Source organism: Halichoeres trimaculatus, unplaced genomic scaffold (genome assembly GCF_033239565.1).
Source record: "Halichoeres trimaculatus isolate MK-OKI-2021-1 unplaced genomic scaffold, fHalTri1.1 fHalTri1_scaffold_4, whole genome shotgun sequence".
In the NCBI taxonomy this organism is placed as follows: domain Eukaryota; kingdom Metazoa; phylum Chordata; class Actinopteri; order Labriformes; family Labridae; genus Halichoeres; species Halichoeres trimaculatus.
This window is the reverse complement of record NW_027437182.1, coordinates 19235593-19259726: the sequence shown is the minus strand read 5'-3', so window position 1 is coordinate 19259726 and position 24134 is coordinate 19235593. Positions and strand designations below refer to the sequence as shown.

At 39.3% G+C, this 24134-nt stretch overlaps 2 protein-coding genes and 1 long non-coding RNA gene across 5 annotated transcripts in view; all 3 read right to left on the bottom strand.

The window, feature by feature from the left end:
- Nucleotides 1-11163, bottom strand: part of abl2 (c-abl oncogene 2, non-receptor tyrosine kinase) — a 30157-nt gene extending 18994 nt beyond the window's left edge. For both annotated transcript variants that reach the window (XM_074667877.1, XM_074667878.1), the window contains exon 1: nt 10414-11163. In XM_074667877.1, coding sequence (XP_074523978.1) covers nt 10414-10630 — 217 coding nt within the window. In that variant the 5' untranslated portion in view covers nt 10631-11163. The remainder of the gene's footprint in view (nt 1-10413) is intronic.
- A 433-nt stretch (nt 11164-11596) lies between these two features.
- soat1 (sterol O-acyltransferase 1) lies at nt 11597-19479 on the bottom strand. Of its 2 annotated transcripts, none has more exons than XM_074669052.1 (16): nt 19287-19464; nt 18671-18816; nt 17462-17520; nt 16382-16530; nt 16233-16292; nt 16033-16140; nt 15389-15674; nt 15207-15285; nt 14974-15058; nt 14844-14889; nt 14616-14745; nt 14408-14505; nt 14211-14309; nt 13926-14061; nt 13645-13790; nt 11597-13541 (listed from the first exon to the last, which is right to left on the bottom strand). In XM_074669052.1, exons 2-16 carry the CDS (start codon nt 18813-18815, stop codon nt 13464-13466), a joined length of 1704 nt encoding a protein of 567 aa, XP_074525153.1. In that variant the 5' UTR covers nt 18816; nt 19287-19464; the 3' UTR covers nt 11597-13463. The 2 variants fall into 2 exon arrangements, with proteins under 2 accessions (XP_074525153.1, XP_074525152.1); XM_074669051.1 differs by having other exon boundaries at nt 11598-13541; nt 19320-19479.
- Nucleotides 19480-21371: 1892 nt separating this feature from the next.
- On the bottom strand, nt 21372-24059 carry LOC141788669 (uncharacterized). Its single transcript, XR_012598162.1, has 3 exons — nt 23979-24059; nt 23672-23878; nt 21372-21505 (listed from the first exon to the last, which is right to left on the bottom strand). It is a non-coding gene; the product is annotated as an uncharacterized LOC141788669 (long non-coding RNA).
- Nucleotides 24060-24134: the final 75 nt, after the last annotated feature.

Sequence of the window (24134 nt, the reverse complement as noted above, 5' to 3'; positions counted from 1 at the left end):
AGATTGTGTGATTTGCTTTCTATCAGCGCTACTGGCGGTTTCTAAACCATCACACCATCACGAGATCCGCCTGTTGGGCTGCTAGCACTACACATAGCTGGTGCCTCACAAAATTACAACTTTGCTTGTTGTCACGTCTCAAACAACAGCGCTATGTAACTGTATCGGTAAATATCTTATCTCATCGCGTTGTATTCAGTAAAAAGGTGATTTGAACAAAGAAAATTTGTTCCAAAACAACTGAGATCTGGGGAAGCTTTCTCTAAATCTTAGGAATCCAAGATCTCAGGTCATCAAAAGTCTGAGAAATTTTCTCAGGAGGCTTGAGAAACTCTTGTGATCTAGAGAGAAATATTTTGAGATGGACTTTTTCCGTGGCAGATATTTGGAACTGTCTGTCTTTGGGGTCAAAGCTTGAACACCAATAAAATTTAATACATCGTAACAGTAGGGTTAAGACTTTTTAATACTTTTTAAGGGCCTTAATTTTCCTACAACTGATTTATCAACTTTTAATACTTTTTAAGACCCCGCGGACACCCTGCATACAGGTCTGACAGCCAGCCATTGTTGCTTTTTGCTCTGAGACCTTAAACTCAGGACACTTTATTGGTTGTTTAAGCTAAAACATAGCGACTTTATTGCTTCACGGGTTTTGTTCAATGATTTTCAATAAAATAAGGTTGGAGCATTGAAGGTATGTGCTGCCAGTTATAAAAAATTAAAATTGATACTGGCCCGAATCAGTATTGACAGGTCAGGCTTTTTAAAGACAGTGATCGGTGATCAGCCAGAAAATTGATTGGTGCACCCCTCCTTAGCTACACTAAGTAAAGATGCTATGAGAAGAAGATGCTATGTAAAGATGCTATTTACAGAGGATGCTATTCCTTTGTTTGTAGCATTTATTTCCACACAAGAGCTTCAGCCACCCACTCAAAGCAGTGTTGCATAAAGAAAATGTTCCACACTGTCCATCTCTAAGAAAAAGGAATTCAAGCCGTCAATTTTGACAGATTTTTTACTTAGGATTTTTTACATTTTTATTTTTCCACATGATTAAATATTTGTTTAACTGTTGATTAGGAAACATACTTGTGGCGTCTACATGTCACTAAAAAGATGTTAAGTCAGTCCTTCTGAGGAAGGGTCAATAGAGAATCTTTGGCTGGAGAGGAGCGACTTGAGACAGTTGTTGTTCATGGAGACTGGACAAAGGACAATAGCCTCATTAATGCAACATCACAAGTGCGTGTGTGGGGGGTGGCGTGGGGCAAGAGGCCGGCTCAGAGAGATATTCCCGTTTGTGAGGACAGAAAATTTTCTACAGAAATACATCACCTCTGAAACACTTTTCAACTTTATTTACGTAATTCTTCATAACCACCTCCATGTTTGAACTTGCCCTGTAGCCCCAGTTCATGCATTACAACACGTTCAGCTTCAAATGTCTCCATGTCTGTCAGACCTCTGTCTTTTAACACATCCTGGTGTTGCAAACCTCTCTGAGTAAGTGAGGGAACATGCACAAACAAGCCACGGCCGGAAACACCTGTGAATGTTCTCTGTGCATACAGCCTCCGTGTCTGCTGTCTACATGAAAATACACCAGTAAGAGAGTGGACAAACACCAGTGTGGACCTAAGGGATCTGTGTATCATCCTCCAATGGAGAGGAATGGAGCCCTAACCCACGGCTCACCCTGCCCTGCTTCTCTCAGGGCTTGTTATGGGTTAATAATGGGCTCTAAGTGCTTTCCTTTAGATGTGCTGGCAACAATGCTAAGTACCCCTTTATGTGACAGCAGCGAGGATGAATGGCATATGAAGGCTTAAGACGAGAGTGGTCATTTTCACACATATGGGAAACACTACACTGGACAGTTAACCTGAGTTCCTTCTGCTCTCTCTGACTGATGGAGAATACAAAACAGCTGAGGTTCAAATATTATTCAGGATGTGTAACATTGCACAGAAGAAGCAGAAACATGCTTTTTGGATTGAGTACATGGTTTATCACTTTAGTCCTGCTTGAACAGAAGAAATCCTTCCCTTTTAATCACAAATTCACACAAAAGATCACAGAATGGAAATATTAAGCCAGTGTGATTACATTTGATGCCGGAGCATGGTCTATTACAAATCTGCCTGCTCTTGTCCAGTGTATTATGTCATGAATGTGATTGATGCCGAGCAGAGGTGTGTATCAATGCAGACAACTCCCTGCTTTTACAAAAGGTGTGTTCTACACAGTGATATCTCCAAGGCCTGGAGTAACTATTCTTGTTGCATCCTGCTTGATTTTCTTCCCTCTTTCAGCTGAGATTTACAAAAGAACTAGACAGACTAATCTGGGTGTCAGCAGTTTATCTGTGTGGTGTGTATAAACACCGCAGGGTATACGTTAAAGCTGCTTGACATTGGCTTAAAGGACTGACCAGAGCCAAGGTTTAAGATCGACTTTTCTTTCAAACAGAACTTGACTGTTTTAGGATCCTTTTTTGAGGCAGACTGTCTGCTTTAATTTTGTGTTAGGTTGCAGGTTTGTATGATAATTTGTTTCCTGACAGTGTTGAAAATTATGATGACCCAGTACATATTTCATATTCCAGATCTTAGTTTCCAGAATATTGCTAGGATCTAGATCGTACTTTTACATCTGTCAGAAATTATGGTGACCTTGTCTTGTATTGTTTTGCAAAGCAATCCAACCATTTATCGTGGAGTTATATACACATATGGTGAAAATGTCCCTATCTCACATTGACAAAGAATCCTTTTAAAAAATCCTTGATCCAGTAGTGTTGTCATGATACCAAAATTATGATTCGTTACGATACCTGCCTAAAATATTCCGATATCAATACTTAATCGATACCATGGCAAACCTAAAACATTAGAAAATGAATAGAATAAGCAGCTTGAGGGGAAGGCTGCCTCAGGTGAGTTTTCTGACATCTGTTTGTATGTCTGTGGGGCTAAGGGAGATTTGTAGTTTTATAGATTACATGCAGAATCAATTCCTGAAGGGAACCTGAACTCATTTATTACTCTCAAGAATAATTCAACTAAATAGAAAACCAGAAAATAGTAATTGTTGTACAAAAATGAGGAGGTAAAATTACCCTGCCAGACTTGAACAGCCGACTATTATTTTTATGCTCAGCACACAGTAGTTTGGCCTACACTGTGTGTGTATACTTTTAACATGAATACTAGGGATGAGTACCGATTTAGGTACTTTTATAGGTACCGACCGAATTCTGTCAAAAGTACCTGGTACCGATTCACATAAAATGAAAAGGTACCATGTTTAGGTACCTAAATGCATCCTTGTCACTGTGAGGGAGTGGAAGAGTAAGAGATTTTCCATGCTAGACATGAACACAACATTGCAAGGTTATATACTGAAGAATAAATATGTTAGATTAAAAAAAACACATTTTTTATTAAACAAATTGATATTTTTTTACCACATAAACACAAAAAAATACCAAAAATTGGTACCGTTGACTACCAGTGCCGGTTGCCAGGTACCGGGCATCGGTATCGTATCGTTTCAAATGTGAAAGGTACCCATCCCTAATGAATACTCTAAAAAAAAGTGTTTAGCGTTAAGCTCTTTCACAGATGCAACACTCTAGCGTCTCCAACAGGTTTCTATTATCGTTAAAGTTAGAAAACTACTTGTCACTTATTTAAACCGTGTCAACACCACACAGCTCTGTGACTCAGAGCTGCGTGTGCTCCATGTAGCTTGTGTGTTTATGACACTATTTATTTGTCAACTACTAGCAGTAGTGAACTAGTTTGCTATCACAAAGTATTTGACAGTCGTATGACTTTTGTGTTTGGGCACGTTGTTTGAATCTGTCACTCTTGCTCTTTAAGGAGGTGAGGATGCTGAACGGTGAGGCGCTGCATCATGTTTGTAGTGTTTCCTCCTTGTGTGTCAGTAGTATGCGTTACAGACGGGCTTTGAGATGTGCATTAGCTGATGAAGCTGCCCCGACTGTTGACTTTGAAAGTAAAGTAATGCCAAATTTTGCTCCGTGCACCAGCTTTCTCAACAAGCTGCGGCTGGTTCACAGGAGCGCTGGAACATGAAGCCATGTCTGTAACTCAGTCAGTTAGGGATGCACGATATTATCGGCACAAGATCTGTATCGGCTGATAAAAGCTTAAAAACACGTTTATCGGTATCGGCAGATATGAAAATTTCTGCCAATAGGCACAGCAGATAAGGTGCTATTCAGTTAGGATTATTATTATTTTCTATCTGAAAAATAAGCTCCTTAAATAAAATGTAGCACTTCATTTATTTGCACTGCAGAGCTCTGTGTCTGTCACCAGGTTGTTACAGTAGCTCTAAAATAATCAAAAGCAACTTGGTATGGTAATAATGGTAATAATACATTTCTTATTCATGGTAAAATCAAATGTTTTTTTGACTTGTTTTATGTGTGTTTCTTTAACAAATAAGACCGTCACAATTAGAGTAACATATAAATTCCAGTACAGGATAGACTTAGCTTTCTTTACAGTGAAAAAAACAAACAAACTCGTGATTATCGGTACCGGTATTGGCCAAAAGGGGTTTCGATGTATCGGCATATCGAGTATCGGCAAAAATCCAAAATTGTGCATCCCTACAGTCAGTATGTTTGCAAGCAGCTCAAAAAAATCAAACTGTGAGGTAGCCAGCACAAGATCTGATAATTAAGATGCACGTTAACAATTTCGTCGGACTGAAAACAGCCAAGCATTGACATGCAAAGGTAATACTGGCTCACTGTCTAACTTCACAACAAAACACACACTTTGGAAAGAGAGCAAGTCTCTGCCCTCTCCTTAGAGAGGAGAGAGGACCCAGCTCGGTGGCTGCAGACTCACAAGTTGCCTGAGTCAAAATGTCTAAATAAAAAAAAACTGCCTGGGAGTATCAATACTTAAAACACATGGTATTGTTTACTTTTTGAAAACAGGGAGTAGTGATACTTTCTCAGTATTGGTATATTGTGCAACCCTGGGATCCAGCTCCAAATTTAATCACTTCTTCCTTATCCCATTTAGAACATTTCCTGAATATTTCATCTATGTCCGTTTGTTACTTTTTGAGTTATGTTGTTCACAAACAGACAGACTCACTCCAAAAAATATAACCTCCTCTGCGGAGGTGACAAGCAGTTTTTACTGCAATATACATTCTGTAAGAAGGGACTATATATATCAACTTATCAATGAAGAAACAAGCATACACACCGATACTAATCTAAATTCTCTCTTGCCCTAAATGTCATTGTTAAACTGCTACACTTTGAGTTGTGTCTTTCAAGGATAGTTAAGGACAGAAGCCCCACAAAGCATTCAGATTACTGTTTTCTGATTGACCAGTCAGCTGTCGGATGATTACACTGAAGGAGGACATTCTGGATAATCCTGTGTAAGAGCTGCACCACCAAAACAAGTAGACAGAAAGAAATAGAGCATTGGTGTGTGTGTGTGTGTGTGTGTGTGTGTGTGTGTGTGTGTGTGTGTGTGTGTGTGTGTGTGTGTGTGTGTGTGTGTGTGTGTGTGTGTATGAGCATGCATGCGTGGGTGTTTAGCGTTAGTGTGCACAAGTGTGTGTTTCAAGCCAAGTCTCCAGCCTGGAACCCAGCAGATAAGCAGCAATGATAATGCCAGCAGCAAAAGACTGATCCTGGAAGCAAATCAATGCTTAACTAGCTTGGCACAGAGAGCACCCCCCTTTTTCTAGCTCATACAGTTTTTTTTTCCACTGCTGCACTATTGCAGCTTCAGAGTAAAAACTGTGACTTTGACCAGAAGCCACTTCAACAATTTGGCAAGACTTCTCCCTACTTAAGTTTAAAACGGTTGGTGTTTATAAGCTGACAGATGCAGGGGATAGATTCACCATCCACACAGCCAATTGCGTACTGTTCAGATAATTCTTCACTGTATGGTGATATGTGACACAGAAGGTGGAGGCAAGGGAATACAAACTGGGGCTATGGTTTAAGGAACTACAGAAGGGTTGGGTGATAGCAGAGGCGGAAGTTTGAGACAACAACTGAAAGTTTTGGTGAGGACAAACGCAGTCACAACACAATTAGAAAGCTAACCTTTTTTAATTACTGCATCCATTTTATTAATATGATCACAAACTTATCAGACAAATCTCTCATATGTGCGTTTGTTGCAGAAACATTAAGACATTCTGTAAGGAGGAGTCATGACTTAACAGCTTTCTAGGTTTTAAACTGAGGCTTGTTGCAACATACAGGGTTCAAACAGACAAGGCTAAGCAGGTAAGATGTAAGTGCTAAGAGCAGGGATCAAGCTGGGGACAGAGAGGTTTGGCAGTCTGTAGTGGTACAGACCTTGCTTTGGAAGAGGGCACAGAGAGATGTAAATTATTTAACAACCGTTAAGAAATCCACAATGCTACATGCAGTTTCCAGACATAAAACATGTTTGATGTGTTAAAATGATTTGCACAGAAGCGTCATGCCCCCTCAACACACCCATTAGCTCTGATTTATTCCTACTAGGAGACTATCAGCTAGACTCATCAGTTTTGCCCTAATTTCAGGCCAGTTCCATCCAAAGGAGGTGTGGCCATGGCTCCTCCTAGTGGTAAATAGCAGGCATTCACAAACTACTTTTAAATCATCTTCACCCCAGGATATTCTCTATTAAGCTTATTTAGATCTCATCAATAGCAGCTAGAGCACCCAAACCTTGATTTTCCCTCGATATCACAGTGGCTGCTGGGTGACTTATCTCAGCACTTGAGGTTTAAGCACATAGGGTCCACAGAAAAGTGGATTTGTCTCTAATCTAATTTCACCCATGATGCAAATCAGCTTAGGTCTTTGGATCCTGAATCCAGGCATCTCTCTTCTCCTCTGGGCAGCTTTAACACTGCCGCACTTTAGGTACGGCGGCTGGCTCTACATATACTGTCAAAACAGCTGCCAAGACGTGCTCAAACCCACTCATCTGCCCCAATTTCTACGATCTGTTTGGAATGAAAATAGATTGGCTCATTGCTTTGTTGCTATAAAGAACCTTAAGAAGAGTTGCTGCTGGTTCTGTACGGTCAATTTACCCATCAAGTGACAAACAGATTTTTTAACAAACAAGACACAAGCTATGTTGAGAAAGCATGTGATGGACTCTCTAAGGTCTTTGGATGACTAATGTACTGTTTGACAATCACAGTGAGCAAATCTTATTTCTGTGCTTAGCTGTCTTGTACCCTTTTTTTTTCATTTTTATTGTTATTATTATTTTTTTTAATTTATTTATTAATTTTTATCTTTTTAAGTGTAATTTATTATAAGAATTATCATTTTTTCACTGTTATTTTACTTAGTATTCACAATGGTTTTTTTTTTATTCTTATTATTTTGTTTTATTTTTGTTATTTTGATATCTTGGTGGGAGTCGGGTTAACATGTTGGTTGTTCAGGGGGGACAGAAAAAAAGGGTATTGTGTACATTGTAATGGAAATGTGCTATGTTGATAGCCCTAATAAAAGAAATATTTAAAAAAAAAAAAAAGAAAGCATGTGATGAGACACGTCAGTGAAACCTCATACATGTTCATGGTTTCACAACATTCTCTTCTCTCTTTCAACTGCAGCGTGTGTATAAGATGAACCCACTGCTCGGATGGAGCTCCCTCAACACCTGACAGGGCTTAAGAGGTGGGGCCATCAATCTGTGGCTGCCACTGATTCACCAATTCTGCACCCTTGTCAATACTTACAAAGGTAGGATACTCATTAAATTAGCCTAGGGGCTCAGCGCTCTCTGTCTGTCCCTGCCTAACTCAGTTAGTACAAATCAGAGGCTACGGTGGAGGGTAGGTGGGAAGAACTGCTGCACACCTGCACAGAAGACATGATTCACCTCCTTTAAAGTGGGCAAAAAGACAGTCCAAAGGTGTTAAAGTGAGATGAGGTAAAAACCAGAGTAGAAGACACATTTACAACCAAGTTACACTGATGGTCTCCATCTTCTAATTTGGCCCCTATAATGACTCAGAGTTTTCAGAACCACTGAAAGAAACTAGTGTGAGACACGTGCAAAGATGATACCCTCTGATATGCACTAAAAAGACAGGCAGATCCCAGGGGCTCGAGTTCAACAGACAAAAACACATTCCTCATAGACTGGCACCTTTCAATTACATACCAAGAAGGCATTATTTAGCCTCAGAAGTATGCCAGTCTGTTATGGAGCAGTTATAAAGCAGGATTATTAAAATCACTTTAACAAGTTAAGGTCTGATTCCTGTTCTTGTACTTCCTTTTGCTGATGTGACACTTCAACTTCCCTGCAAGGAATCAGTGGAGTTCCTCTTATCTTAACTTCCTCTGTACAAGATGTGGTCACATGGCTTCACTGTATGATCAACAACAGAACAATGATGAAGCCCCATCATCTGTTCGACTAACACTATAGTTATCAGTGTCTAATCAAAAAAAAAGAATGTAAGTTCAATCCTGTAGCTTGTTTAAATGACCCATTTACCCATTATATCACACACTATACTAAGAAAAACAAAAAAAGGTAAGAAAAATGTTGTGTGGATTTCACTGCAGCTGAAAAATGCGAGGTTTAATTTGTAACTTTGAAGAATTTTTGATTTTTTTGGCACTTGGCTAACATAGGGAAGTAACCAGTGGATAAACAACACTGTAATTAAAAGGCACTGTATTCTTTATAACCAAATCAATTTGTAAAACAAGACAAATGTCCAAGTGTCCACCACAAAGATGGCTAAGACGATGATGCATCATTATAAAATACTTGACTACCTGAGAAAAAGGCTCTTTGATAGTGTAATGAGACCAAGTGCACAGCACCAAGCTTGCTCACTCCAGAATCTTTGTTCTATTATTGTGAGCTTTGAAGGGAAGCAGTCTCTCAGCAGAGTGGCAATGTGACTGCATCTTGGCTGCTATAAAAAGGCCACTCCTGCCTGAACATTTGAGAAAATGCAACGATGCAGCCACTGAGTGGTTGGGCACTTAGTAGGTTCGTCTGACAGTGCATGTGCTTCAAGCAGAAGAAAGCTACTTTACAGATGCAGCAGCCAGGAATTAAACATGTGTTACATTAAACTTTAAGCTTTAACCTTTATGTGTGTCTTTGGGCATTATAACCAATGCTGGGGTATCAGTGGAAACAAGGAAAGGTAAGCCAGTAGTTCTACATCAGTTCAGCACATGTGCAGTGACCTTCCACAGGAGGACACAAATAGGCAAGGAATAAAATCATCGGATGAAGTTGGGCACAGGATCTCACAGTGTGAGGTGTAAGGGTCAGTGATGTGTGAACAAGTGCGAGATTGTCATGCACATCAAACTGAAGTTTCAATGAAAAGAAGTCCTTTTCAAGTAGAAGACATAATAGTGAGAGAGTAGAGATTACATGCATCACCTTGTGGGTGTCCTGTCATTACCATTAGTAAGAAGCCCATGTCAGCCACTCATAAAGCATGCTTAAAGGGAGGAAGGAGGCAGGCCATTTAGAGCATGGAGGGGTTACTGCTGGGCCATTTCTCGTGACTCACAGAGCAGATAACAATATCAATGCCTGGCTAGTGCTTGGTGGCAGGAACATGGGTAAATGGTAGGGAGTGCCACACCTCTGTATATGTGTGATCTGTTCTGTACAAGGCTCATTAATTCACTGGTCACGTGTATAACCGTCAGGGTATAAAAACATATTCACAAAAGGGAAGCTTTAATCTTTGATTCTTCACAAGTGTATTCGTGTATTGAAAGAATGTGACTTTAATAATTCACGCAGACTTCCCCCCGGATCAAAGTGTGCAGTCATCTTGCTGAGTGCGTTGTAACAGTAGACACAATCAGACAGAGGATGTAAGTGAGCATGTGAAAAGCACAAGCTATTGTAATGTGAGACTGTGGTGGCTGCTGTCGTGAGTTAATGGGGTGGAACTGCTGCTTAACCTCCCGAGGCACGAATCGCTGTTTACCAAGTAAATCACAGAGGAAAACACAACTAGCTAACTTCTTGTCATGATCATCCAGGCTGGGAACAGCACTCCTCTACGAAAACATTGTCTCTCCTTCGGGATCACTGGGTCACATGCATGCACACACATATGCTCCAACATACCGATATAAATCAATGCAAGTCTGTTATCTATGTCTTCACTGGAATGCCTCCTGTCTGTACATTAAGAAACAGACATATTATCACTAAATGGGAGATATGGTTTAGCGGATTGGCTATTTCCGCTAACGCGTCGTTGTCAAACTAGCACAGAATGAGCTAACAGATGCTAAACAGCAGCAAACAAATATCAAAGTAAAGCGGAGCACTTCCCAGTCACACACGCCAAATGATATCAATGTAATTTCCTCCATACCTGAATGCTGCACAAATATATTGATCCCTGGATCGGGCACGTTGACTGCAGCAGCCCTTCCTGGCGGTGTCCCGGTGCTACTGCCGGGTTCCCGGGGTCTCCTCCCGGCGCCGCTCCCCCGGTTCCCCTTCCCTTGGTGCGGTTGGGGCGCGTGGGGCTGTGGTGGCTGGAGTCCGGTCGATGTGCTCTCACCGACGCGGCCTACCTGCTGTCCCATCGCGGTAGTTTGTTGGAAGGACGTTTGGGACGATGCGAGCAAACCCCCTGCGCACCTTTGGTTCACATTCCCACAGGCTGGAGCAGTCTGGCCCGAATAGACTTCTTCAATCCTCTCCTCACTCTTCCTCTGGGAGCTAACGTTAACTAGCCCGTATTAGCTCGTTCAGCTAGCCTGTTCGCTAACGTTAGCAGCTATCAGTGAAACCCACCCACCCTGCCTTAACAATAAAACCGCATCCCCGGCGCGTGACAGCGTTTCTCTTAATCCCGCTGATCCAGATAGGATCCGAGCTGATACTAACAGCACCCGGCGAGTAGGATTCGGTCAAATGCGGAGCTTTTCAAAACCGTTTTGCCGTTGTCCGGCCGCTACGCGCCCCCTCTGACGCCGCCATCTTTACCGCAGAACAGAAGATGTGTTGCACAAGGCGGGGGGTTCGCCGCGATCCCCTGTCACCGTGCTCCTCCACCTCACCAGCACCAACCGGGTCCCAAACAACCCCTGTGCACCGGTTCCTGCTGGATGGGGCGCTGTATGGACTGTCTGCCTCGATTAAGTCCCCCCACCAAAAAACACAAAATATCTGAAACCAATCCTTGCTCTTATTTTGCAACACAAATACAGACATTTAAATTATTTCTTCTTAACATAATGTAATTACATTTCAGCCGAGTAACAACAGAAACTAAGCAGAGTAATCCACAAATAGTAAGATTTTAAGTCTTATTGAAAAAAAAAACTGAATTGACGGTTTTAGAACTTGACATAGGATATTTTAGACATTAGTGAACCTGTCACAACAGTCCTTCAGTCCTTACCAGTGAGACCAACTTGTGACTTTTCTGTTGTATGTAAATAAAATTTAAATAGCAGTACTTCAGTACTTAATGTCTAACATGGATCATTAGATACATAATCTACATAAAATCTATAAATAACTTGAAAAACACAAGAAAAAGGAGTTATACTTCATTTATTATTTTCAGCTCATACACTGTGGAGTTGATAAAGAACAGATCAGACATTTGTCTATGACTTAAAATATACAAACCTGTATAACTGCCACCTGACACACTGAGCTTTTCAATACCAGAAAAAAAGGCACAATACAGTGAACATTTAAATGCAAAAGTGGTGAGTTTTGCATCAAAAAATGAAGAAAAAAAAAGTTCAAACACAACAGTGTCTCTGCTTAATGAAACTTTGCATTTCTATAAATATTGTTTTTCATGACATCTCAAAGCCAAATTGAGGCTTCAACCAATAGCTTCAACCACTGAGGATACCAGTTAACATCAAGATTCACGTGGGATCTCGATATCTAAGCCATAATCTGTATAAAAAAAATGGGTTGCTGGTATTTATGTTTTTCAACATACTACTTAATCAACAAGGAACCCGTGGGTAAGTCACACTTGCTGCCGACAGCCAAACTGAGTCGGGAAGGGGATGAAAAAAAAAAGCTTTGGATACGGTGCCCTCTTGTGGTCAGATTGTTTTTGTAGGTGCAGAGTTTTGATTGCTGGTTAAACCTTACTGTGTGTATCTCATCATTTACAAATAAATACATCATCTCAGCAACTCGGCACATCAGAATTGGCAACATTAATTGTGCATTAGCTTTGTTGTGTTTTCCTTTATAATGCACAAAAGTGTAAATACAATATTTTGAGGTTACAGGAACCATAGACACAAAAATACATAGACACATTAATATTTTTTTCCATTGGCTGGACAAGTTGCTTTTTTTTCAGATCATATTTGAGTTATTTGAATATCCCAACAGTCTCATCTAGTGTATTCTTTAGACTGTAGCCCTTATTGCTAATCAAGTATGATTTCAATGTTTTAACATTTCAGCAGCCAGCTGCAGCAGTATCAGTAGTATCAAATAATTCTATTGCACCTTTGCATAACTCTTCATAAGGTCACATAATCAAAATAAAGCCCCCTATGGGTTCAAAGTATATCAACTGAAGGAAAAGTCTTAAAGAACACATTTAACGATCACAGAATACACAATTTTCATAATATAATAATAATATTTTCTACTTTCTTCAACAAAATAAGAGTTCAGTATCATGACTTCTTATAAGTACCCAACATTTGCGTGCATTTTCAACCGAAGATAAACAGAAAAGTAGGCATTCTCTTTGGGATTAGGAAAACAGTACAGTTACAATGCACCACAATCTGTAGTAAATAAAACAAAAACTCTCTAAAGTTTTAGATTACTGTAAAAAAATACCCAAACTATATCACCATGTCAGATGCACTCTTCCTCCTCAGTTGTTGACTGCAATCTTACATATATTATGCCGAGGCCATTGCTTCTTATACATTCATACAAAAACATTTTTTCTCAATAAATCTTCTTGGCAGTGAACAGAACTTAGACCACAGGTCTCCTAAACATCACACTTTAAAGAATTCACAATGTGCGTGGTGTAAATTTTGAGTTGCAGCGTTTGTTAAATACTAACCATTCTGACATTGTAAATGTTTATATTCAGCTGGCATATCCTGCTTGCCACTGCCACTGTTTGGCACAAGGAATAGTTTCACAGTTGAAAAAGGCAAATTTTAAGTAAATACCTCTGAGAAATAAATAATTATTAAACATAGAGTTCACATATGGTTTTATGTGAACTTGTAATTTAGATGGGTTTTGGAAAAAACCTCAACAACATCAGGAATCACTTGGACTGAGCTGCTGAGTAAAGAATCTTTTGGCCAATAGGCAATAAAATAAAATGAAAGGTAACAAAAGGTTGAGTCAAATTTATCCTCATTAATCAGTGATGGTCCTCCCAGGTAGTTTGAGCATTGATCACAGCTTTTCGAGGTCTGGTATGGAGTTTCTCACACAGGTCCAGGAGCGAGGTTTTAGTAACTCAAAGAACGATGACTGAAAATAAAGGAAAAAAAATTAGCACATCAACCCACGCACCCGATTTTGTCCCTTTACTTAATGATGGTATAATAATAACTTAATCAACTACAGGTGTCACCTCCTTCAGGGGGCAGTAACGCTGGGCATACCACTCCTGAGAGTACAAACATATAATGACTCCCTGCCCCAGGAAGAGGGACGTCCACATGATGATGTTCCAGATTGGACCTTTCCTCTGGTCGTGCAGAATGAAGTTAAACATCACTGAGAGAGAGCAAAGAGAAGACAAATTGAGCATTCTGACAAGACGAATTCCTTTTTGTGTGTGCTTCATAAAGAAAACAAATAACCCTCATATGGTTACTGTAAAGGGCAAACAAGAAAATAAGTTTATCTTACTTCCAAAGCACATAAAGAGGCAGAAGAGAACAGGATAGAAGAAGCCAAAACAGACTGCAAGAATGTACTCATGGACCACAGCAGAGACTGTGAACACAAACAGCATGGCTGCCGGTCTGAACCGCTTCTGAGAAATCTGAAAATACAATAACAGAAAGAACAGACAAGTCAAAAAAAAGTGGTGTAAAACAAGTCTGGTCTGATGCATTTGTATTTTATGAACAACTACTTGGTAAACATGTTTAAGACATCAGAAAGTGGCTTTTCATATTGATAAAAACTCACCCAAAGGAAGTCCCGGTACACGTAGTAATACAGCCAGTCATGGACAACCACATTCCAGGTGCGGTAATAATTGGCAAAAGAGGTTGAATTCCACCAGTCCTGCAATGTTAAATTAAAAATATTTAGGTCACAGTAATTGCTACCACATGTGAACATTATTTTAAAAATAGCGGTACAACCTTTGACAGCACTAGTACCTTATAAAACATCCTGTCCGCAAAGCGAAGCATCTCAGCAAAAGCATTGAGCCAACAGTGGAGGAAGGCAAAGAATCCCAGGAAGAGAACCAGCACTCCTGTGAAGAAAGAAGTACATAACTTTGGAAGATAAGTTTAAAATAGTACTGCTGCATCCTACTGACAGTGACACTGAGAGAAACATAGCAGGAAAGCTGACTTCTCTTACCTGGCAATATGGAGTTAAAGACACCAAGGACCATGGCTCTAACATCAAAAAGCTGCAGGTTGATGCTGCGGAACTGAGGGATACAGAGCCGCACAAACACGTAATAGGCATAAAAGAGACTTCCCAGGACCTGTGTGATAGGAATGGATATAATTGTGAGTGAAACAGATAGGCGCCTTTCTCTTGCAACTTTGAATTAAAGTCTTTTAGGTACAAAACTGTCAATACCTGAAGCAACTTTGTAGCCACGTAGCTCCACCTGATCATTGGATTCCTGCATTGTTCAAGAAACATGGTCTTACCAGACATATGAGCTACTTTATAGAAAAATAAAGGCACAATAAGAAGGTCTGTCTACCTGGGGTACTTGTCTCTGTAGATCAGAGTGGGTGCAAACAGAAAGTACAGGTACTGAGACACTTGAGGGACCACTGGGCCAGGGCCTAAAGATGATCAGCACAAAGACATCGAGAAAAGTATTCAATTGCAAAGACAAAGACAAAGACTAAGAAATTAGTTGTAGCTGGAAAAAAGGACCAGTTTTGGACAAACACAGAAACAAAGATTTGATTCCTTTTAAAAGTTACTTACTGGTCTTTTCTTTTGCCCAGGTCAGAACTCTTGGTATATTCTCTCTTACAAAGGAGTGTGTTTTCATCATGAGACGCACCTAGAATTAGTCAAATTAGAAAACAAACCGCTGTGACCTCAGAAACATTTCAACAGAGTCAACAAAGTCAACTCTGGCAAAGCTACACAGCCCACTCATCTACCTGTTCCAGGATGATGATGAAGCTGGATGCAGGTGGTAAACCATTGGTCACTGCCACATATGTTGGCAGGAATCCAAGACAAAGTCCTTGGTAGAGCAGGAATACAGAGCCAAACAGCAAACTGTACACCCCAGGGTGACTGAAAGACCCAGACTGAGTCTGAGACCACAGGTGGAAGAGTGTATAGGGCACGACAAGCACTGATAGGAACATACAGATCCATGTGCACACTACCAGAGGGAACTGTCCAAACGCATAGACCAGCAGGTCAAAGTCCAGCACCAGTCTGAGGAGATAAAGTGCAGGTTTTAGATCAAAGATTTTATAAAAGTGACAGTAAAGAGAAAAACTTCAATTAAAGCTTTTTGGAAATTATACTCAGACATCACATTTTGTTGTTGTTTGACAGCAGTTTTGCATCTCTGCTGCACTGGTAATGATATATTTAGCCATGAGGGACACACTTAATTTACAGATAAGTAGTGCGACCTGTTGTTAAGAAATACTGGTATTTAAACCCAGGATAAAAAGATAATCCCATGATTTAGATGTTTACTGATGAAGAAGCCCAATTTTGAATTCTGGTCAGTAGTAATTAAAGGGGAATAAAAAAAGTCTTGATTTGCAGCAGTCCTTTACATTACCTGCCTTCATCAATGAAATCTACCACCAGTGTACTGAGGATAAAGAGAATGAGCAGGGCGATAAACATGTGGTAGATCGTGCGGATGTGGTTCACCTCAAACAGCTCACTGCAGGAGAAAAAATCAGACAGAAGTCTAAAAATTAGCACTAAATACACACTGTGTATTTATCACTGTGCTGTATTAATCTACTGACTTACTCTAAAAGGGACCTGCGGCTGACAAACTGCTTGCCCTGGCCATGGGGAGGCCGAAAATGCCTAAAGGGAAAAAACAAAAGAGATAACACATCGGTGAGCTTGTTGTAGAATGTGCAAACTTTATATGCTTTGACGGTTAAAAGAAGCACCTGAGTTTGCTCCTCTCTTTATCTGACAGCCGAGGTGAAAAGACAGCAGGTAGCGGTGCAGACTCCAGGCTGGCCGACTCCTCAATAAGACTGTCCATGAAGTCATTGACCTGGTTGTCAAACTGACGCATCAGATCACTCTTCAGGTACTGAGAAAAAGCAATGGGTTATTATTTTAAGATAGCATGGGAGAAATTTGAAACATCTGAGGTCACGAAAAAAACAATAACACTGTTAACGTGATGACAATTTGTAGAGAGTCACATAACACTGGTTCAAATTGCTGTTAAAGGCAGAGGGGGGAAATTAAATGCAGAACCATAAAAACATCTTACATTAAGAGAGATTGATATCAGTCTAATGAGGATTTTTCAGGGCATTACTTAGACCAGAGTAACTCACAAAAACCAACTACTACTTACCTGTAGAGCTGAAACGATTCCTCGAATGATTCGAGGTACTCGATTACAAAAATTACTCGAGTCATTTTCTCCGCCTCGAGGAATCGTTTAATTTTAAAAAAGATCATAGAGTGGTATTTCAAGTAGAGCTGAGGCCATGTTAAGAGAGTTTTCAGACCCCTCAAGCTACCTCTTATACAAAATAGCAACTAGCAACTAATCTAGCTTCATTCTGGAGTTTGGAGACTAATGGGTCATTCTACGAAACGAGTGCCATTTGGGTCCGCAAGATTTGATGAGATGTACAAGGCACAAAAAATGTGTCAAAGTGTGTTTACAAACTTTGGAGCTACCAAAGCAAGTGCTCTTATTGACATGCTGTATCAGAAAATTCTATTTCTTAAAGAGAATTTTTTTTCTTTGAAAAATAACTGCTCTTTAACTAAACAAAAATGTATTTTATCCGATTACTCGATTAATCGATGGGATTTTCAGTATAATACTCGAATACTAAAATATTCGATAGCTGCAGCCCTACTTACCTGTACATAAACTGTAGAAACACAGAAAATAGCATTTCATTTTTCTTAACGGTGGATCATCTGTTACTCTTGAACTGTTCATTGACAGCACAATGACAAAATAAATATGACGTATCTTTCTTTTTTTCCTTACTTACTTCTGCTTTCCTTTTGAGCTGAAGCTTTTTGCTTATCACTTGTTCCACTTCAATTTTTCCTGAAATTGGATAAAAAATGTGCAAGTTCAAAAACAGGATGAAATGTCAACATGCTGATCATCACTCATCAGGAAATGATGATGGCAATTACTGCTGTCACACCTAAATTAACAACAGAGCAAATAGAGTTGCCTGGTCACATTGATTCAGCAGAACTTTGACCTGACAGATGTAAACCTCAGCTCGCGCCATGACAATAATTTTACAGATTATGTATAAGTGACCATTTTCACAACAGCAATTGATACACTTTAAAAAGTTCAAATGCTTGACTTTGTGTTCAGAGCACTGTAACATTAATCAAGAAAGAATCAGGAACAACTTATCCTGGTTGTTTGAACTACTGTTGCCACATCCAAACAGAGACACACCTATAATTGTTCATAGCAGCTACACTGTATTGTCCACAAAGCTGAACGTATTCAGGTGATTATATAAAGGGTTGCTGTAGGGCCAGCTGTCTGATGATGAACAAGTTTGGAAAGTTATTGAGGTCACACCGGGTCACACAAACAGAAATGGGCAGCAGCAGCACTCCACCCATCTAAGAAGATATTGGACTAAAAAAACAGAGAAGTTTATGAAACAATGGGTTGAACTTTACTTTGAGTAAATAGACAGGTAAGCTTGTCCAAAGATATGATAGGCTACCATTCAGAGTATCTTTTCTTGTGATGATAAAATTAATGAAAGCTTATTCTCTGTGACGTGGTATAATGAGAACCGTAACTCACTGTAATTTGTACATATCTTGCTCCTATGTAAATTTGTAAATATTAATATATCTTTATTTTTCTACTTTTCTATATTTCTTTAAATTTATAATTTCATATTCTTATTATTATTATTATTCTATTTTTTATTGTTATTGCACTTTTTGTGAGCTGCTGTGGCAAAAAAAAAAAAATCATTCAAGGAGGATCATTAAAGGACTATTCTATTCTATTCTAACCCTTTGCAGTTAGAATTGCACAAGTTAAATTTATCATCCACAGCATCATTGGTAGATAGGTCTGTGGAAAATCGGTAAAACCCAAAAAGTGAGGTAAGGGTTGAACTTAGTACATATTACATCCGCACTTTCAGTGTCATAAGAGGTCACTGTCCTCTGTCTGGGCCACACAAATGAGGAAGTTGAGATTTCCTTACCATTGCTGGTAATATGAGCGTCCCCATTTCTTTGCTGATGTTCTCCTTCATTAGCTTCCCCCTCCAAAGAGCTATCCAGGTCAGAGAAGGTGGGCATCTGAGGGATGGCTCGACAGCGAGACCGGAGGACGCTGTCACTCGCCATCCTACAGAAACAGTAAACTTAGGTTAGCCAAAACGAATCAGAGTGCAAGAGGAAATCAAGCGCGTCAAGGGACTGGTTTTTACGCTACTCCCCCTTATGCTTTCTCTCATGTACGAAAATGCAAAGGATTTCGACTGACAGAGAAAACAAATCCAGTTGTCTACCGCAATCACTCTCACATGATGCCACAGTCACCCATCAGATATTCAGCTAACAGAGAGCTAGCTCTCCACAGCTGCTTGAGGCAGTGAGGCCGGTGGTAAGTCATTTATCAGCCAACCACACAGATTTGAGCTAATTAGCTGTCTGGTTTAATGTCTGCTTAGTTCAATTTACAGCCAAGCTTCCTCTGCCTGGTTTACCCCCAGCTGCTAGCTCAGGTAACATGTAGTCAAATTAGTTCACTTGTTGACGTCTCTGGCTCAGCTGCCCGAACAGGTTCACAGAAACATTCATGACATTGACGCAAACCTCAAGATATCCACTGCTGCACAGGAAACCTACTCGCTTCTACCGCCGGCTGCTCTCTTCTTGAGTCCACCGGAGACGTTGGTCACTCGATGTATAACTCCTTTATTTGCCACAATCTGTGCTGCCGCTCACCTTTCCCATTGCATTAACAGGGGGAGATGAGCAGCACGGGAGCTCACGCTGATTGGTGGAAAGTCTCTCCTCCTTCTGACGTCACTGGCGCCCACACTGTTGATCATCGCTGTCAGGAGACTCAACACGAGTGGTTGACAGTATTTTAAAAAAGAAAGTGCACCATATGGCTGTATAAAATCTAAAACATTTTTATTTATTAATATGGAATTTATGGATTGCTGTGTATTTATTAAAAAAACAACAACAACGAAAAAAAACCAAGCAGTTAATTTTATTGATCACCAATAACATTCAATTGCACCAGTGCAGAACAAGTACTAAAAAGTCTACCTCAGTAAAAGTACATTTATTTTGTAAACCCTTTACTTATGCAAAGGGAAAATAATCAGTCTTTTCTTCAAATAAAGGAAATGTAATGTAATTTTGTTAAAATATAGACTTTAAGTATCCAGTACTTGGTGTTTTTTTTTTACACATGGCAGAGAAGGTTGTTGAATAAGACATGCTTCCCAATTTTGCAAATGCATAGTTTTCCAAGATTTTTTTTTATAATCTGCCCAACACAACGGATGGGTGAAGTGGTTTCTGCTCTGTGCCTATTCAGAGAGGCTGAAGTTTATACATGTGTTTTGCAGAGTTCTTTGTCATATTTGCACTTTGTAAATGGTCTTGCATGAAGGCCTGTTGTTGGAAGCCAGAAATATAAATTAATTGTAATAAGTATACATGGCTGCCAATGAAGCAAGTTTCTGAAAACAAGATGTAATACTTATTTTAAGGAATTTATCATAAAAATGTTGGCTTAAAGCATCTTTAAACAAGATTAATAATAGGGCCTGTCAGATCAATGTTCTATATTGTAAGTGGAATAACTTATCTTGACAGCTGAAGTTATTTTTGTTTTAAATACTGATGCTTTGCAGAATTTCACTGAGCACAATACTTTCTACTGACATACATAAAACCTAAAGAATATATTTCAAAACACTTCTCAGTAAAAACAAGTACTTGGTAAAATTGAGTAATATTGGAGAATGTGATTATATCTATCAATGAACTTGCATGTGCAAAGCTTTAGAATGGATGGCAATTTTTAATGACCCCTTCAAATTACACTTTGATCCAGAGACTTGCTTGAGTTATTACTCAGAAGACCATGAGAAGCAAGCAAGCCTGGGGCTATTACATGTTAAGCCTTGTCAGTATTCCAGTCTTCTCTGAGAAAGAAATACAGCTGACATTTCCATAAACTGTGTGAAAAACAAAAACAAACTTTTTTTTTTTATTATTCAGGGGGAAAAAAATCAAATGTTTCAAAAGACAAATGCAGCATGTTAATATATGTAGTCACTTATGACATGGAAAGTGGAATTTTAATCAGTGTACACGTAATTTTTGTACATATGGCTATCTTGTGCCAAATTTTTATACCACAGGTCTATAAGTTGAGATTTGTGATGTTACTCGTGTTGATAAAAGCGACTTGTTTGGAAACACACTCTGAGTAAAGGGCTATAATTTGTTATGAATGCCACTGTGTGTGCTCATCATAACCTGATACGTCTTATGACTTCACTGTAGCAAATACTATTAACTCAAAGAAACAGGGATACATTTATGAAAACTCATACATAATACCATGTAATATGATATGAACCTCCGCCTGGCTGCAGGCTCTTTCTTATCTAAAAAGGCCTTTTTGTGATGAAGTGATTCTGTTGCGCCTTAAACAGTCAATGGGAACACTTGCTACATAACACATTTAATAACTATTTATATAATTCCCAGTATGATAAGATCCAACAATCAATTCAGGTAAAAACAATTCAATAAATAAAAAAAAGCAAAAATAAAAACATACCATATATCCAGAATTAAATTACATGAAATAGATATTTACAGTATTCAAGGGCACAAAAAACCCTCATGGGTCACAAGAAGCAGAGGGGTCCCAAAGAAATGGTGATCTCAGAGACAAGTTGAGGTTGTGACCTCATGTCTAAACCCAGATCTCTGACAGGAAGTAACTCCATATCACCTCGATGTAGCTCTGTGCTCCCCTGAACCGTCACACTTATCTCCCACTGCAAAAAGATCAGAAACAAGAGATAAGAAGAAGATGTGAGTCATATAATTTGGTAACTCAACACTTTTATTGCAGAATAATATGAAATGATGAGAAAAGGATATTTTGGTTGGTTTCAACATCTGAAAACGTTAATCCAGTTTTAACTTTGATCTTTAAACTTTCCATATCTACAGTGGGGAAAATAATTATTGAACGCATCAACTTTTTTCTAATCACATTTATTTCTGAAGCTGCAATTTAAATGAAATTTCTACCAGACATTGGTATAACTTAAATAATCCACACATGAAAAGAAATCACGACATTCAAGTCCATAAATAATGATTATGTTGAATTAAGTACAATAACACAGGAAAAAAAGTATTGAACACACCATGGAAAAGCTGTATACTTTGGCATGGAAATGCACCATACCACCTGAAAACTGTCAGTAATTATTACTTGAACTTCCAATTAGTGCAAACCAACATCAGTTGGGCTAGAGCAAATTGATGGTCCTATAAAAAGGCTGTCTTTTCACCAAGCAGTTGATGGGTAAAGGCAAAGAGCTCTCTGAAGACATTCGCAACCTGATTGTTGCTCAGCATCAGAATGGAACTGGTTACAGACTTATATCAAAGCACCTGAATATTCCAGTCAGCACCGTTGTGGCCCTTATTTGCAAGTGAAAGAAGCACCACCTTGCCATCAACAGGCCACGCACAGGAGCTCCTTGCAAGATTTCTGACCAGGGAGTCAGAAAGATAGTCAGAAGAGTACTCAAAGAGCCAAGGACCACCCTGAAAGTGCTCCAGAAAGACTTGGAGGCAGCAGGTACGACTGTTACAGAGAAAACAATAGGCAATGCACTCCACCGCCATGGCCTCTATGGACGCTCAGCCCGCAAGACTCCATTCCTCAAGAAAAGGCATGTTGAAGCTCGTTTAAAGTTTGCTAAAAAGCATCTTGACAACCGGTAGAATACTGGGAGAATGTTGTCTGGTCAGATAAGACCAAAATTGAACTTTTCGGCTGCCATAACACACACCATGTTTGGAGGAGAAGCGGCACTGCACATCACCCAAAAAACACTAAACCAACAGTGAAGTTTGGAGGTGGAAGCATCATGGCATGGGGTTGTTTCTCATCTCATGGAATTGGCAAACTTCATATAATTGACACAGCAATAAATGGAGCCATGTGTTGGGAAATTCTTGTTATGAATCTATTGCCATCCACCAGGATGATGAAGATGAGACGTGGCTGGACCTTCCAGCAGGACAATGATCCAAAGCACACGGCAAAATTGACTCTCAAATGATTTCAAAAAAGAAAATCAATCTGTTAGAATGGCCTAGTCAATCACCTGACTTAAATCCAATTGAACATTTGTGGAAAGAACTAAAGAAAAGGGTTCACCAGAAGGCACCAAATAATATTCAAGATTGAAAGACAATCTGTGCAGAGGAATGGGCCAAAATCACACCTGAGCAGTGTGGGCGATTAGTTGAAACATACAAGAAGCTTCTGGAAGCTGTCATTGCAAACAAAAGCTTCTCCACCAAGTATAGAGTCTCAGTTAGAGTGTTCAATACTTTTTTCATGTGTTATTGCACTTAATTCCACATTATCATTATTTGTGGACCTGAACGTTGTGATTTATTTTCATGTGTGGATTATTTGAATTAATACTAATGTCTAGTAGAAATTTTATTTGAATTGCATCTTTGGAAATAAATGTGATGAGAAAAAAGTTGACGTGTTCAATTTTTATTTTCCCCACTGTATATTCCATTAATGATTGAATGAGAACATTAAGCACCAACTGAAGATAGGTGAAGATAGGTGTGAGTTTTCTTATCTCTGGACTTGGCTCTGAAAATACAACGCCAGTGAGCTTTAACAAGGCTGCAGAATCTGTGTTTTTAGTTTTATTTCTAAATGTTCCTGTGAGGAGTTGAAGTCTTTAATTAAACTGATTTAGATAAATAGCAATGCCTTTTTGAGACCTACAAAGGTTAACTTATCAGCAAAGAGATAAGATGTACACATTTATCCAGAAAAAGTTCCTTACGGTAGCTCTAGGAAGCTCGTAACACATTTCTGTGATAGTTATTTTGGTTAATTTATTTACAGCTAGAGAAGAGGGTAAAGTTACATAAACTTTGTTTTTTAATCTTACCCCACAGCCATTCCTGGACACAGTGGTATGGTGTGATAAGATTTCAGTGCCAGAGTCTCCCAGAAGGTGAATACTTCTTTTAGACAAATTACATGTGTAATCCAAATCAGAGTCTCCTGTGCAGCTGATAGTCATGCGCTGAAAGGATATGTGGCTGTGTAATCGTAGAAACCTCAGCTGGACCACATCAAGACCAGCATAGTCAAACTGTCAGAGACAGAAATTATTTACAATCTGAGAAAATTCCTGCTTATGTTTAATTTGCTCAGTATTCATTGGTAAATCCAGCAATGTGTTACAATCTCACCTTTTTTCCACCATTATGCTGAATATTCCACTGGACAGGAATTTCCAATGACCTCGTTTCTGGCTCACAACTAAATTTAATCTGAAAAATAAAATACTCATTTTTTTTCAAATGTATGTTTGGCGCTACAGTTTTTTTAAATTTACATGAATCAAA

What these genes read in the sequence shown, in the direction of transcription:
- soat1 (XM_074669051.1), bottom strand. Translation starts at nt 18,815, where the DNA reads ATGGCGAGTGACAGCGTCCTCCGGTCTCGCTGTCGAGCCATCCCTCAG. An exon ending in CGCTCATATTACCAGCAATG is followed by an intron (nt 17,521 to 18,670) that starts GTAAGGAAATCT and finishes ATCCAATTTCAG; the next exon opens with GAAAAATTGAAGTGGAACAA. An exon ending in GTTACTGCCCCCTGAAGGAG is followed by an intron (nt 13,542 to 13,644) that starts GTGACACCTGTA and finishes CTTTATTTTCAG; the next exon opens with TCATCGTTCTTTGAGTTACT.